This window comes from Brachycentrus maculatus, unplaced genomic scaffold (genome assembly GCF_059751285.1).
Source record: "Brachycentrus maculatus isolate JH-2025_06_01 unplaced genomic scaffold, ASM5975128v1 h1tg000240l, whole genome shotgun sequence".
NCBI classification, from domain to species: domain Eukaryota; kingdom Metazoa; phylum Arthropoda; class Insecta; order Trichoptera; family Brachycentridae; genus Brachycentrus; species Brachycentrus maculatus.
In genome coordinates, this window is record NW_028280991.1 from 1,638,166 (window position 1) to 1,654,645 (window position 16,480).

At 29.9% G+C, this 16,480-nt stretch overlaps 2 protein-coding genes across 2 annotated transcripts; one reads left to right on the forward strand and one right to left on the reverse strand.

Annotated features, from left to right (window-relative positions):
- Nucleotides 1-1,752: 1,752 nt before the first annotated feature.
- LOC148306498 (acylphosphatase-1-like) lies at nt 1,753-3,082 on the reverse strand. The gene has a single exon (XM_088264927.1). The coding sequence runs from the start codon at nt 3,077-3,079 to the stop codon at nt 2,786-2,788; it is 294 nt and encodes a 97-aa protein (XP_088121053.1). The 5' UTR covers nt 3,080-3,082; the 3' UTR covers nt 1,753-2,785.
- Nucleotides 3,083-4,227: 1,145 nt separating this feature from the next.
- LOC148306499 (TBC1 domain family member 20) lies at nt 4,228-11,499 on the forward strand. The gene is made up of 7 exons (XM_088264911.1): nt 4,228-4,468; nt 4,613-4,732; nt 6,187-6,431; nt 7,410-7,612; nt 8,995-9,211; nt 10,460-10,569; nt 11,136-11,499. The coding sequence occupies exons 1-7, from the start codon at nt 4,330-4,332 to the stop codon at nt 11,377-11,379; spliced, it is 1,278 nt and encodes a 425-aa protein (XP_088121037.1). The 5' UTR covers nt 4,228-4,329; the 3' UTR covers nt 11,380-11,499.
- Nucleotides 11,500-16,480: the final 4,981 nt, after the last annotated feature.

The window sequence follows — 16,480 nt, forward strand, 5'->3', positions numbered from 1 at the left end:
TACAGGGCAGAAAGTGTTGTTTTTGCATTTTTAAGAAAGGGTATTGTTTAATTTTTTTAAATACTAAATATTTTTCAAATGGAGAATAAGGTTCTACCTAAAAAGATCTGTTGCACAGTAAAAAGTTCAATAGGTGGCTTGATATATATTTTAAATACATTTTACTATATTCTTAAACTTTAAAACCGATCTCTTGAAAAATCAAGTTTTTTTTTATATATGACGTTGTTGAAAGGAGTAAGCGACATGTCGGGGAAGAATTCCAATGCATTGTTGAATACTTAACATTACTTTTCAATATCTTTTATTATTCGTTTTAATTGTGTACATCGCGATATCAATTATTTCAATGAGTAATTACTGTGGATGACCAGCTGATTGTTTAAATTGTAGAAAAGGCATTCCGATCCAACCTACAAATGTATTTTTTTTTGACAGGGCTGACGACCGTCATAGGCTGGTTTAAGTGATCACTTTACACACGTGTAACATTCACCAATTCTACCCATTATTGACAACCACACAACTCAAATTCTTGGAAGTTTTATATATATGAACCAATTTAGAAACCTTGTTCTTGAATCACTAGAACTTCACAAGAGACATCTATTGGTGAGATGCAAAGAAGCTTTTTATTAAGCAGAAACTCTTATATTAGTATGTGAGGTCCGAATCCTGGATTATAATCACACACATGAGAAACGTCAGAAAATACCATTTTTATTTTTATTATTTAAGCTTATAATTTGATAAGATAATTTATTTACAACATTTTGAGTGTGTCCAAATACTTGTTCACAAAATCTGGATTATCTCCAAATACAGGATTTATTTCAATATTATTTTTGACATCTCATCAAAGATGAAGAAGAATATGGAAATCTGGGCATTACAAATGTAATATATATTATATTTAAGAATTACATACATAACAATTAGTTATTAATGCACTAGGTTTTCGGGTTATAAAAGTATAACTATATTTTCTGGTCCGTATAAGCGTCAAATATATAACACAATGCACTGAAATAATAAAAAATTATATGTTTTTTTATTTTATTAAACTGCTCATAATCTATTATTTCAATGCCCAGAAAAGCTTATTTAAAAGTCACTTAATGGTAGTAATTTACACCGCAATATATACAAGAAACTCCTTGGTTTCTTATAGGCATCTATTATTTTAAATATTCTTCTTCTTCTAACCCTTATCTACATCAAGTGGTGCATAGGGCACTGCTGCATCGTATTAACGAAGTGTTTTCTTGTTTGGTACACGAAGGCAACCTTGCTTGATCAGTCAGGCGCAAGTAACAAGCCAGGGTGATATTAAATAAATTATGGAGTAAAAATATCGTAATTTATGTGAATCGAACTCGGGACCTCTAGTACGGTAGACAGTTGCACTAATTATGGAGAAGGCTTGAAACGCCATCAGAATTGAGATAAGAAGCATACTTGTATACTCATATGTTTGTATTGTGAATCCATGAAGGGCTAAGAGGTAATAATAAGCGAACCCTTGTTCAACCCAAGTTTTAAACACTCCGCTTTGCGTTTGTTTTACTTCTATATTTGGGTAAAATATGAGAGATAATAATGAGAAAAATATGTTATTTTATTTTGTCAATCCCCGGTTTATTTTTCCACAAAAAGATCATCTAAATCCCACTTCCTTTTAATAACCAACATTTTATAAATGATTTTTTGTAAAAAGAAATAATAAGCAATTACGTAATGGATTCTAATGTTTTATTTTTTTTAATTATTTTTTTGGTTATTATCTAATTACAATGTAATACTTTTTACTTTTCTATTTACATATATTTCAATACATCATCATGTATGTAAATATTGTATATGTAGGTACTTTTATAATTACTTCCACCTGAGCTGTCTCATATTAACATAGGTAACAAGCAAATGAAAGCACTAATAATAAGCGGTTTTAATTAAGTTTTATTTCCTATATATTACAGAACATGAACTCAGACATAATTGTTATCGCCTATGAATTTTATATCCAAGAAAATCTCATTCATTTATTATATTGTTCCACAAATGTCATGTGATGTTGCAGAAACGTAATATACATACAGAGTGAAGGATTTCAGCGTTTTCATTCTCTCTGTGACATTCGCTATTGATCGCGTTACCTTTTTACTAATTCCAAACTGCTTCCGGTCATATGTAGTAGGTACAGTAAAACAAAATCACACCTTTATTATATAATACATTATGAAACGTTTTTTTATACCTATTTTAATACTCCGTTGTCGATTATTTTTATGAATCGTTTTTCGGTATGGAAAAGATACTAGCTTATGTACTTTTCCATATGCGAAAATGTACATTAACAGAAATAAAAAAAGTTTAAAAAATAACTTTATTCGTATTTTTATTCATTATTATTGTATAAAAAGTTTTAGGAGAGGGCGTTATATTTAAAGAAAAATATGTCAAAATAATTCAAATAATTGCGTAAAAATGTATGATGTACAAATTATTTTAATTTGTGTATATTAATTTCACACTATAGAATTTCGCATGGTGATATCATAGTTCAACAAATCATTAAATTTATTTTCGTTGCACGGCAACAACAAATGTAATGACAAACTTTTTATTTACATTTCAGATTCAGTTACTGATGATTTATGGAAAATGTAATTATTTTAATAATTATAACGTCGTTATGAATAAACAACCAAAAAAAACAAACAAGTTGTGTTATGATTTTATAATAAAGATTATAAAACGATTTCCCTCGTCATTCACTTGTGCGTTAAATAGTTTTTATGTGAAAGTTATTGTATGAGTATATTGGTATTGGATGTTGATTTTTGAAGACCACCTTGTCGATTCTGGAGTTAGGACTTCCTGTGGTCTGCAACCATTTCTTCATAAGCCCAAGGGACCTGCTTCCACCCTGCATCCTCCCTTTGACAGTACCAGAGGAGGTATTCTTGACCCACCCTCTCACACCGAATTCGGTAGCTTTGCGGATAGTGTGTTTTCTGAAAAATACTCCTTGAACTTTCCCGAATACTTCAAATTCAACGCTGAGAAGCCCTTCCATATCACTTGTTTTATATAAACTTTATTATTTTATATCGTCGCAATGAAATCATATAATTATTTAAAAACACTGAACCACCATTTTACGAAGTGTATGTCAAATTTCTTTGAAAATGGAAAGTTTAAACACCTTAGTAAATAGGAACTTATTTGTTTACTTGTTAAACAGTGTATAATTAATTATATCAAATCTTTATTTTAAAATAACTTACAGCCAATGTGTGCGGCACAGTAAACAGCGTTCGATTATTGATAGTTTAATTATTAAAATAATTATATTGAAATAATACTTGCATTAAATTCACAAATAAATATAAAACAATTTCTATCTTTTATGCTGCGTTTACACCGTGGATACACACCTAACAATTATTTTTGTTAGATCAATAAAAATGTTTTCACCTTGTGGTCAATATCAGAGAATAAGAATAGATAACTTTAATTTTACTTTGAGCCTTTTATTTCTAATGACTTTGGCATTTTAAAACCGCCCAAGTATTCCAAAATTACCGAATTTATAAAATATGAATATTTGATTTTTACCAAATAGAAATGAAGTAAAAGCTATGTGCAAAGAGAAGTAACGCGTTTTAAACGTTACTTCTCTTTGGAATCATAAATTGGAGTACAAATAAATAGAATTAAGACTCATTCGGTCCATCGTGGGTCTATTTTTTTTTTATTAGCGGAAGTGTTTTAAAAGAAGGTATTTATTTTATTTTATATTTATTTAAAAGCTAGAAAAAACTTCGAATAAGATAAAAATGTTAAAATTAAAATAATGGACCTTATCCTGATCTTAGTCCGAATATTATCAATAGGTAGGTAGTCAATACCATACTGTGTGATTCACGCATTAATAAAAATAATCTCGTTGCAGTATGAATCACACACAGTACATTCACTGAAGTTTTACGTTCAGTGAATGTACTGTGTACTATTATCAGTTGCACATTTTTTGTTATATTTTAAAAATCATAAAAATTATCAACGTGTGCATTTTATGTACTCTGTTGTTTATATGTGGTATTTTTCTGTAATTTTGTTACACTAAAAATGACCATTTTATTTTGCGAGTGTACGTAAGTACTCAACTTTAGACGACTGTTTTTTGTTATACGCAATAGCCTTTAACATTATTTTCATGCCAATGACAGTATTTTGCTGTCAGATCTGTCAGTGCCGTTTGGTTTATCGGATTTGTTATCAATAAAGTTATTTGAAATCAGGGAATGATAAAAAAATATTAAAATGGAAATTGAAAACGAAGAAAGTTCTTTATCAGATGACTTCAACTGTAAATCTGACTGTGATTCTGGTTTTAAAGATGTTAGCGATCGCAAAAATATTGATGACATTGCTGCCCCTTCAGACTTAAAATTCGACAATGGTAATGTTTTATTCGACACCATTTATATATTTCAGAAATTAATTTTCAACTTTATTCATATTGCTTCAATTAGTAATATTAGTTTAGCGCCACGACTCATAATTATTGGTTATTAGTATAATTTCACATCGCTTTCACTTTCAGTTCAGAACAATCTACAGTATTCTATGAAGCAGGAGATTTTAGAGACCGCACTAAATAATCCCAACATAACGCTTGAGCAATGGAAAAAATATGCTAAAAGTCCAGGGGGCCTTATAACTGGTAATGTATTTTTGTATATTTTGTTTAATTTAAAACAAGCTACCTGTATTGGTTATGCCACACCTATTGAATTTAAGTGAAGTATTTTTTTAAATAATGTTGAATTTTAAATCAGAAAATGTCATTTGTCATTCATTGCTATAAATGTTTTCTAATCAAGCAAGCCGGAAAGCATAAATAGTATAAAAGGCACTGTATCGCATCAGCGCACATAATTATTTACATGAAGGTAAAATGATCAGTTCTGCGCTTCAGGGTGATGTTGAATAAAGTGGAAATCCTTTAATCCTTTAACCACTCTCATTAATTCCTCTCCTTTCCTTCTCCTTCCTGCAAAATCTATTTTTTATACCATACCCTTACCCTTTTACTCCCTTCCTCACACACACACATACACACACCCACTCTTTTTTGAAATTTTTTATCTCTTAATTTTTCTGATCGTTATTATACCATAAATGTGGAATTGTGTAATTGGCGTTATCTTTATTAATGTAACTATTTTTTATTATATAATTTTTAAATGTAAAGCTGTACAATTTCTGAACAAAAAAATAACAAAAAAATAATCACTCATATTTGTTTTGACTCCTTTGGAGATTGAATTCGAGACATCCAGCACGGGTGCCCAATTCGCTAACCGCTTCATTACGGATACAAACATAAATTACAAATAACTTAATATGTTACTTCCTCTTCTTTATATAGATCCTGGAGACCTGTTTGTGCTGCCACATGTTCTTTTTGGTATATTGCCAGCTTTCTCTCCACCATTTTGGGGGTCTACGTCCTTCGGGGTTTCCTTGAAGGGCAATATAAAAAAGTCTGTCTTCTGACATTCTATCCAATTTTAATTTAAGTTTTACTTAGTAAATACCACTATTTCTTAAAACCTATCTTGACATGTGTTTCGATGCATTCCGCATTATTTTCAAAAAACCATTACGGTGTTGAAATAGTGGTATTTATTAAGTAAAACATTAATCAAAAATGGATTGATTTTACCACAAAGTGACTGCCGAATATATTAATGAAACTAGCATTTTGTTTACATGCTCATTCCAGTATCGCCTTCGTTGTCTTCCCCACCTCGCAAAATATTTTTATCAATGTTTCTTTCGTGGTCTCGCAAAGTGTTTCCAGTTTTAGATCGGAGAGTTCTCATCTCAGAGTCGAGGTTTTTTCTAGAGGTATCTGCCCTTGATTCCAAATGTGGCTATTGATCAAATACATGTTTTGTAAATCTTCATTTTACTCTCAATCCTCATGTGTTTGTTCCTCTAGACTGAATTTCTGAGGGATCCGAATATAGCTGCAGTCTTATTGATTTGCTTTAAAGTTTCGCCATAGAGATCTGATATAGTACTGTGATTTATAGTAATTATTCTCAATGTTGATTCTATACATACATAATAATGTTTTTTTATAAATTATTTTACATGATTACATTTTAGATCAAATTAGAAGCACTATTTGGCCGATACTCGTTGGTGTAACAAAAGAAGAAATATCCGATGCTCCATCGTTGTCATCTCTGTCGGAACATTCAGAATATAACCAAGTGGTGCTAGATGTAAACAGGTCCCTTAAAAGGTTCCCTCCCGGCATCCCTTATGAACAAAGGGTTGCCCTTCAAGATCAGTTGACGGTTCTCATTCTCAGGGTCATTATCAAATACCCACATCTGCAATATTACCAGGTAACCATTATTAATTATTTGAGACAAACAATATTTAGTCTATTTTTAATTTAAGTTTTACTTGCTAAATACCAGTATTTATGAAAATATTTAGTCTACCTATATAAACCGCTATAATGGATTTAAATTTTGTACTGTCATTTCTTGGTGGAACTGCATTTTATATAATAAAATAACTATAGTTTTTTCCACATATATTTTATTTGCCCAGTGACCAGGTTTGTGACAGTGACCAGTGACATCATCAGACTGGAGTCTGACCAGTCTGATGATGTCGGTAACGACGAAAACCAGTCACTGGTCAAATAAAATATATGTGGAAAAAACTATATACTTCTTATTTTACTATAATCGGCGATAATTTATATCTGCGTAAAAAAATAAAATAACCATTTGTCTACAGGCAATAACTTTATGTTTCTGCTTCTTGTGTTGGGGTCACTTTAAATGATTTATAAAAATAAAAATATGTTTTAAAAGCAATATGCATAATGTACCTTTGAGATGTGTTGTAGTGTACCTACAAGAAATTTGTGTTACAAAAAAAAATAAAGCTTCATGTATTTCAAAGTACTGTATTTAATCTTTATATAAATTAATTATTTTATTTTATTTTATTATAATTTTAGAATAACTTGTTGCATACTGTTTTATTTATCGAATTAATACACTTGCTCTCATATGCACCCAATATTGATTCCTATCATTTAATTGATGATTAATCCATGAAGGTTATCTTCGCAGCCCTGCATTTGAGGTGTCAATCCTTTATGAAATTTAATAAATAATAATAGAATGAAGAAATCAATTACATCTATATGTATTTATTTTCACCCCCTTAGAAATTGGTGGCGTACAGTTTTCTATTCCATAAATGCCGTATAAATCAACAAAATTAAAAAACCTAATCAATGAATGGTATTTCCTCATCTCAGTTTTATTTTCAAGTTTCATGTATGTTGTCTTTTTGTAACGCAGGGTTACCATGATGTTGCGATTACATTACTGCTTGTGTGCGGAGAGAAGGCATCCTTTCCCCTCCTGTGTCGCCTGTCGCAGGGGGAGTCCGCTCCCCTCGCCCCCTTCATGCAGTCCACGATGCAGCCGACGCAGCACCGACTCAACTATCTGCATCCTCTTATAAAGACTGAAGATATTCAACTGGCCGATTTTCTTTATCGGTTTGATATTTTTTCTTTATAATGCATTTTTAATGCTTTGACGCGGTTTAGTTTATTTTTATTTTTATAAAAATAAACAAAATTATAATATGTAATTTTAAAAAAAAATTATTGGCAAAGCACCCAATTTTGGGTGATACCTGATTATAATATGTAAGGATATAACTTTATAATAAAAATATGAAATTAATGAAAAAATAACATTAATTTCATATTCTTACTAAATTTAAAACAGTAGTTTCTCAGTATTCACAGTTTTTTTACATATTTATTGTGATATAATTTTCCAATATTATTTTGCAAACATGTGTGATATCACAAAGGCAATTTGTTTGGTTATGTTGTTTTCTAAATTCACGTATTCTATGTTTAGGCTATTTTTTTTCAAATATTACCTTGATCTATTTATTTTTTGATTATTGTCATGGATCACATCTAATCATCAAAATAATTAATGTATATGTATTTTCATTTATTTTGGATAATGGATAATGAATGCACAACATAATTTTTGTTTCCTTATTTTAATCAGTTTAATTTTTTTTACCTCATCCACACTCATTGGTACATAGGGCACTACATTACATTAACACAGTTTATATAGATCATTTATGTTGATCAACACAAGGTGATCAGTCTTGCGCTTCAGGTACAACTCTAGGGCGATTTATATTTATTTTGATTGCCCTGGGAATTGAATTGGGGATCTCCATCACAGAAGTCAAATACACTATACTTTGAAGACGGACAGTTTGTATAGTAATACTTTATAAATGTTAATAGTAATAAAAAACAATAATGGTTACTTTATCTTTCACCATTAATTGTGATGATCTGTCGCCATTTATCAGACAGCCGTTGCTGTTGTGCTATGACTTTTGACTTTTTACTTTTAGCGGACAAAAACATGATAGATATTAGGATAAAGCATTTTGATTTGATTTTCAGAATTTGATTTATAATTTATATAATTAAATAGATTACTTGTTTTATTAATTGATTCGGCAGTCACTTTGTGGTAAAATCTATCCATTTTTAATTAATGTTTTACTTAGTAAATACCAAATAAATAAACAAAAATAGGAAACAGCTACTACCCCCTCTTCAACCTTCAACGTCCCAAGGACCCAACTCTAAAATTTAGAATTAGCTTCACATACGGTGTTTGAAAATGATGCGGAATGCATCGAAACACGTGTCACAGTAGAATTTAAGAAATAGTGGTATTTACTAAGTAAAACGTTGATAAAAAATGGATAGATTACTTGTTATTAATAATAACAAGTAATCTATTTAACTTGTAACATTTTGTTGTATTATAACCACATTATCTAAGCTGTGAATGATTCACTACCTTAAATAATATTGTAATATTTTTTCAGATCAACTGTTGGAACAATGTTTGCCCTACCGTGGTACCTCACATGGTTTGGCCACAGTTTGAATCGTTATACAGATGTCGTTAGATTGTATGATTATTTCCTCTGCTCCCCGCCAATGTTCCCTATATACGTGACAGCAGCTATAGTCTTGCACAGATCTCCAAAAATATTTCTACTCGACTGTGATATGGCGTCTTTACATTGTTTCTTATCACAGGTAATTATAATAATAGATTTCCTTTTATCCATATTAGAAATCTCTATATTATACACACTTACATTGTATTGAAAATTAATAAAAAATAATGTTTACATAAAGCAATTTGTCAAAATAAGTATTGTTTTTCTATTTGTTTTTCATTCAATATTTGCATTTATTAGAAATACATATATTTTATGTATTAATTTTAAATCAAACACAGGATTTAAAAAAAATATTAATAAAGGGTCCGCCAAATAACTTTTTTTTTTCAAAAACAGGGCGCAAAACATCGAGTGTAGCTTCGGCTGTGTGGCACGTAGCGCCGTCCTGTTGAAACCAAATGTTGCCAATATCCTCCTCTTCAATTTTTGTGAACAAAAATCCGTTCAACATGGCCCGATAACGATCGCCATTGACTGTAACGGCCACTCCTTGCTCATTTTCAAAGAAAAATGGCCCAATTATGCCTCTGGACCAAAATCCGCACCAAACAGTGACTCGTTTTGGGTGTACCGGCTTTTCAATGTATGCGTGCGGGTTTTCTGTGCCCCAAATACGACAATTTTGCTTGTTTACATACCCGCCAAGATCAAAATGAGCTTCATCCGAAAAGATGATTTTTTTGGCAAAATCGGCATCTTCTGTAAGTCGATCGCAGGCCCACTCAGCGAAGCGAAAACGCATTGGATGGTCAGTTGGCTTCAACTCCTGAACCAATTGGACTTTGTATGGCGTCATACCAAGGTCTTTATGCAAAATTCGTCTCAATGATGTCTCCGAAATGTTCAATTGTTGAGAACGACGGTGAATTGATGTTGATGGCGCTTCACGCACACTTTCTGCCACAACATCGATATTCTCGGGTGTACGCACTGTTTTTGGCTTTTCACGCTTTGGTTTATCGATGAGGATGCCAGTTTCTTTCACTTTTTTCACAAGATAACGAACATACGGAGCTGACGGTGCTTCTCTTCTTCCAAAAACCGTACGCAATTTTCGCACACATTCTGCAACATTACCATGATTTTCAAAGTAATGTCGCAATATTTCCCAGCGTTGTTCAAGCGTATACACAACCATATTCGCTCAGCGGAAGGATAAAACTAATTATCTGTCAAATCAGACATGAGCTAAGTGTTACCATTCACGAAATAAGCACTAGTTGAAAAAAAAAACTTTAGATGGCGGACCCTATACATAAATTAAAATGGAGTTCTACAAATTAAACACCAAATCAATAAATAAATACATATATTATTGCAGCTTCCAGACGATCTTCCATTTGAAGACATTCTAGATAAAGCTGCCCAGTTGTACAAGGCTCATCCTCCTGAAGATATGGAAAGTGAAGTGATTTTAATGGAAAAAAGAGAGTAAGCAATTTTTATTCACTTCTATACAAAATACTTATACCTTGGCATTTATTACATATTATTATTTTGTGGAGTGATGAGGAAACTGCTTTTAAAAGCTCGGAAAATGAAAAAATACTTTAATGTCTTTTAATTTATGAAATAAGTTTAGATGGTAGGAACTAAGTATCATTTGAGCTTTTCTTAATAATACATAATGCTTTAGTAAATTATTTTTATATTTTCTGCATATCTCTCGACTTGTAATGAAATCAACTATTTTTTTACTTAAGGGGTATTTTTTATACATATATCTTCTTACACCATAAACTCTTTACTTATGAATGATGTATTTATAAGAAAAATTATCATATTTATGTATTTTCAAAGTTGTTGACATTTACAGTATGGAATTTGATTATATTACTTTGTAAAATAAATGAAGTGATGAGTTCATAATAACATAAATATCTAACTAAATATAATATAATGTTAAAAGTTTTTTCTAATAATGCGACACTACTTATCATTCGCATTGTATATTTAATTGCCATTTGACATTAATCTGAGCTAATTTTTTTTCTCAGGGAACAACGTCGTATAGAAGAAGAAGAAAGAGCCAAAAAGCGTCAAATTGCCAGAAGAGCGGGAGCCACTCCAAGACCCGTCTGGAATGTAAAGTTGCAACAAATTCGTCGTTTCATAAACGAGACTCCCCTCCTAGCCATAGTTCCTCGTAGATACCGAGCAATTCTGGCCACCGCAACATTACTGGTCGGTGCGTTTGCCATGTACAGGTGTGATTACGCCAATTTTAACTACATCAGATAGCATAAACATTCCTACATGATCGTGTTTCTGAGGTTTTAGTCATTAAATACCTCGGCCATTCCTTTCTTTTTTACTTATTTATATTTTAAATCTTCTCTTAACTCAACACCAGCACAATAATTCAATAATTATTGATGGGAAGGTGAAAAAAAAACAACTTTGGAACCAGGTTTATATGTAACATCATGAATGCTGTGGACATTTTTGTGAGCAATAACAACACCTGGATCTTTGATTTTTTTGTTTGTAATTCATTTTAAAATCTGATTAAATAATATAGATCTTTAGAAGGTGCCTTTTGGATTACTGAAAATATAAAAATATTTATTAGAAAAATATTATTGATCATTTTTTGTATGGACTAAAAGCATTTTATGCCTATTGTTACTTTTTTTTTTTTTTTTTTAATATTCAAGAAAGGTAAAAGATGGTATATTAAATAATTATTATGAAAATAAATATTATTCTTTAAAAAAAAAAAAAATTTTTCTTCTATTAAAATTTCTAAAGTTATTTTAGTTCATACAAAATATTAATAATAAATACAGATATGATAAAAAGGACTCAATGTCCTGTTGAATGTTTTAATAGTATTTTTTCACAGCGATCTCAAAGGTCTCTAACTTTAGGATATCTAAAAGTCTATATTACTGACACATCACAATGACACAGCTATCATGCCAATAATTTTGTTGTGTTTTTTTTCACAATCTTATTTGTATGCTGTCTTTTGTTGATGTATTGACATTTTGATAACATCAATTAACATCAACATTAAAAAAAAAAAACTTTTCTGATCACATCCCATATTTATAATTTATCTTTATTTAATACTTTTATAATTTATCGCTCGTGGTAAATCAATATCACATGAGCCGTAATAAAAAAAATTACAGGAAAATGAAAGTGCAAAATGTGAAGATTTATTTCATATAAAACACTCCGTTCACCTCCGTAGTGTAACGGTCAGCACGCTCGGCTACCATTCTGGGGGTGCCGGGTTCGATTCCCAAGGTGGAGGGGGTCAAATAAATATAAGTGATTTTTTCACTCTTATTTTTATTCAATATCACCCTCGACTGTACTTGAAGCGGAGGGCTGATCACCTTTCCTTCATGTGTTAACAATCAAGATAATACTGCATTTTTATGATGCAGTGCCCTATGCACAATTGGGGTGCGGATAAGGGTTTGAAGAAGAAGAATAAATATGTATTGTTTTACTTGTTTAGAAATATTAACTTCATTAATAATTCTACCGAATAAAACACAAAAGTATAGATATTATGAAGTTTACTGTCTCACCTGTAAATTATTTATTATGTGGCTTATGAAATTATGATTTATCATGTTTAATATGTATCAACTACTTTTTTAATGTATCAAAAATGTCCAATAATTTTTTTTTTTGTAAAAATTACTTATTAAATATTTATTTCTAACCTTCGATAAGGATAAGCTGTATGAGTGTTATCATTTGTCTATGTTAACCTGAGTGATAAAATCATCCCTTGTTTTTTTTTTGGGAAAAATTATTTCACTTACTGGTAAAGGCTAACCTTTTCTCCTAAAATTATTTTTATATGCAAAACATAACATTATTTTGTTAACGAATCATGTAGGTATGTGTATGTCAGTTAACTATTTAGAAAACTGATTGCATTTAGGTTATATAAATAAAAATACCTTTTTTATCACTTTATTTCACATTAATTCTGCTAAAAATTGTAAAAAAAGAGAGTTGTTGATTGTATGTGTCTCTAGTCTTCTACATATTAATAAACTCTAAGTGTATTTATTGTTAATTGTAAAATTAGTTTATTTTCGCCTAAACCTCAGGTATAATTGGTGGAAATATTACGCTGTATAAATGCAAGGAGTTATTTAAATAAAAATAAACTAAATTCATGAATCTAATCTTATATTCAGGCTCTATTTGCCTGTGCAATTTAAAATTGTGCTGTGCTTAAATTTAAGCTACGTAAATATTTAAAATGACATTTGTACGGCGTTAATATGTATACAGCTTCTATATTTAAGTCTATATATGAGTGTAATAAAAATTGTTTTATACATTTATCAAATTGATTTTGTGTGACTGAATTTTACTGGGGAGTATGTATTAAGTTATTATATATGGATATGCTAAACAAATAAAATCAGATCTGCAGAAATGCTACTTTAGAGAAGAGTAATTTTATATTTTTTTGTACCTTTTTGTAGGTGCAAAAAAAAAAACACAACTACTTTGTACCTATTTGGCTAACATATGTAGCTATTTCGAATAGTGAAAACCATTTGGTAACATTTTAAAATAATGTACCAGGGCAGTTTGATAAGTATGCGTAATAGTTATTATTATTTACCCATTATTTTTTTAACTGGGCACATTTAGTTCTGCAATTTACTAACTCTTTAAAGCCATCTTATAAACATAATTGCAATGATTTACCTGCAAAACAGACATCTGTTTCGGTGATGATTACCTTATTTGGCGTGAACTGTTTTTTTACCATACTTTTTTTTTTCATATTTGGAAGAAAATCTACAGTATTTCAAATGTAAAGAATACGATAAATGAGATGGAATTTTTTTGAATAACTCAGATCCGTCAAGCAAAATATTTGAATCCGATATTGCTTTTTCTCCATGGTTGCAAAATGACAGAAACTTGGTTATTTTAATAGGTGGTTAAACAATACTAGTCCATGAATCTGTCTGAAACTTTGAAAGTATCAGTTGAAGAACAAATTTGAATTTAGCAATGCTCTCAAATAAATCTTATTTTCAGTTCTGTTAAGAACAAGTTCTCACAGTTAATTTTTCTTATTTTTCTTTCCTTAATGAAACTAATATGTATTACTTAATCGTGCACTCCCAATTTTTGCAATTTCTGCATATCGGACTTTATTTTTCGGACTCTACAATATTTTTTTCACTCATTGATACTGTACATATAAAGAATTAAACACTTAGTTATAAATAAAAAATATTATTTGTGTACTAGTGACTAAGATAGAGCATGGTGTGGTAAAGAAAAAACCTAGTACAGTTGTATTAAAAAAGTGCTGAAATGATAAATTAGTCATACAATAAATTAGTAATACAACTTTCCATATTATCAAAATATCTATGATTTACAATTTTTGTTTCTTTTCAAAATATTATAAATATAAATACAAATTACAAAGTACTTGGGCAGACTTTGAAGTACATAATATTCACCAATATTAAATTTATTATTGGTCTCATTATTTGTGGATACCAAAATTTAAATCAGTCATTAAAGCGAGTGTTTCACAAATTAATTAATCAGAAATAAAAAAATTAAATTAAAGTAAATTATACCGCTTTTACTATGATTCAATTTAAAATTAAATTATTCATCAGCGACAATGTCATATATTACATTTTACTAACTTTTGTAGAAGATCAAGAAATTATGGTAGACTTCAAAGCACCTAACATATAGACTTAGAATTAAATAGAATGCAAATGCCTCAGTGTATAAAATAATTATTTAGATAGTCATGTAAACAATGGTTTGTATTTTAAGATATTTATTTTTATGAATAGATCAAGTATGTATAAGCGTAGTTGTTAAAAAGCCCGACATTGTTTAATTTTCCTTATATTTGTACTAAAAGTTCAATTGTAATTTTTATTTATTATTCACCAATTGTAATATTTTTGTGAAAGTCCATTACGCTAATGGTTGATTGATGACCAGGTTCTTTCTGATATAGAATTGATATGTAAACAAACTCGCAACATTTCTCCGTTGTCATTAATGTAACTTGAAAGAAACTCTATTGGAACCCCACTAACCAGTGATACATCTTACAAAACAGTGCATTTCTTTCCTACATATCGTCGTTCGACATGCAACACTGCGTATGTGACAAAACACAAAATGTTCAGGAGAGCAAAAAAAGCTTTCGACATATTCGCCGTGTTACGTTTTGCCCTTAAACATAACGATTCATACAAAATTAGGATATTCATAAACAATCACGGAGAAAAGGATAACAAATCAAATGGCATTAAAAAGTCACTTTTGAAAAAAAATTCGAATTCGTGGTATTGCATGCAAATGATGATATATATGACACACATTTTGTGAATTTGATATGGTTTTTTTTCTTCTTCTTTCGGCCCTTTTCCGCTTCCAAGTAATGCATAATCCATTGCATTACAACAGCGGAGGAATAGTAGGTACTATATGAGAGGAAAAGGAAAGCAAAAAGGAGAATAGTTTTTATAGACATACAATATCAGCCAGAAAGACTATTCATTAAGTGAGGATTGGCTGTATTAAATATAGTAAGAATATTTTGCTGAGTATTCGTAACGTGGTTCTAATGGGTAGACACTATTTTTCATATGGTTAAATAATAACATTATGCATAACCAAACAATAACATTTAATTTTAGATTTAGCTTGTAACAATGTTCATTGAAGTTCTGTCTGATTGATTTGAATAAAATAAAGCAGTAAAAACAATATGATGTTAATTAATGCATAAGATATTGATACTTTACCTTTTATAACCAAGAACCATTGCCAAGTAGGAAATAAATCCATGATTTACTGGTAGACATGTCTTTTTACATATTTATGTAAATATATTAGTTTCCAAATAAAATACTCTTATGAATCTAATCTAAAAATATTTTTTTTTACGACACGTTATACTTTAAACTTTATTAACAGCAATTTGTGTTGAAATTTATGCAATAATTACTCAAAAAATATATAATTTATTGATTTGACGGTCGATTTACTTTGACGAATAAAATTAAATGTAAAAAATCAAACACTTGTATAAGAGCAGTTTTGAGTTTAATACTGTAGACACGACTAGTTTTGAGAACTACAGACGTTCTTAACAGGTAAAAACAAAATATTTCATACACTGATAAAATATTTTAGACAGTGGGTGGGGTCTTATAATGTGTTTAACTTTTTACATTTAGAATATGTATAATATGGTCTGCTAGTTATCACAAATAATATATTATATGGATAGAATATTTATTTTATTTTAAAATTACAAAAAAAGGGTTTTATATTAAAAAGAAAATGCAACAGAAAATAGAAC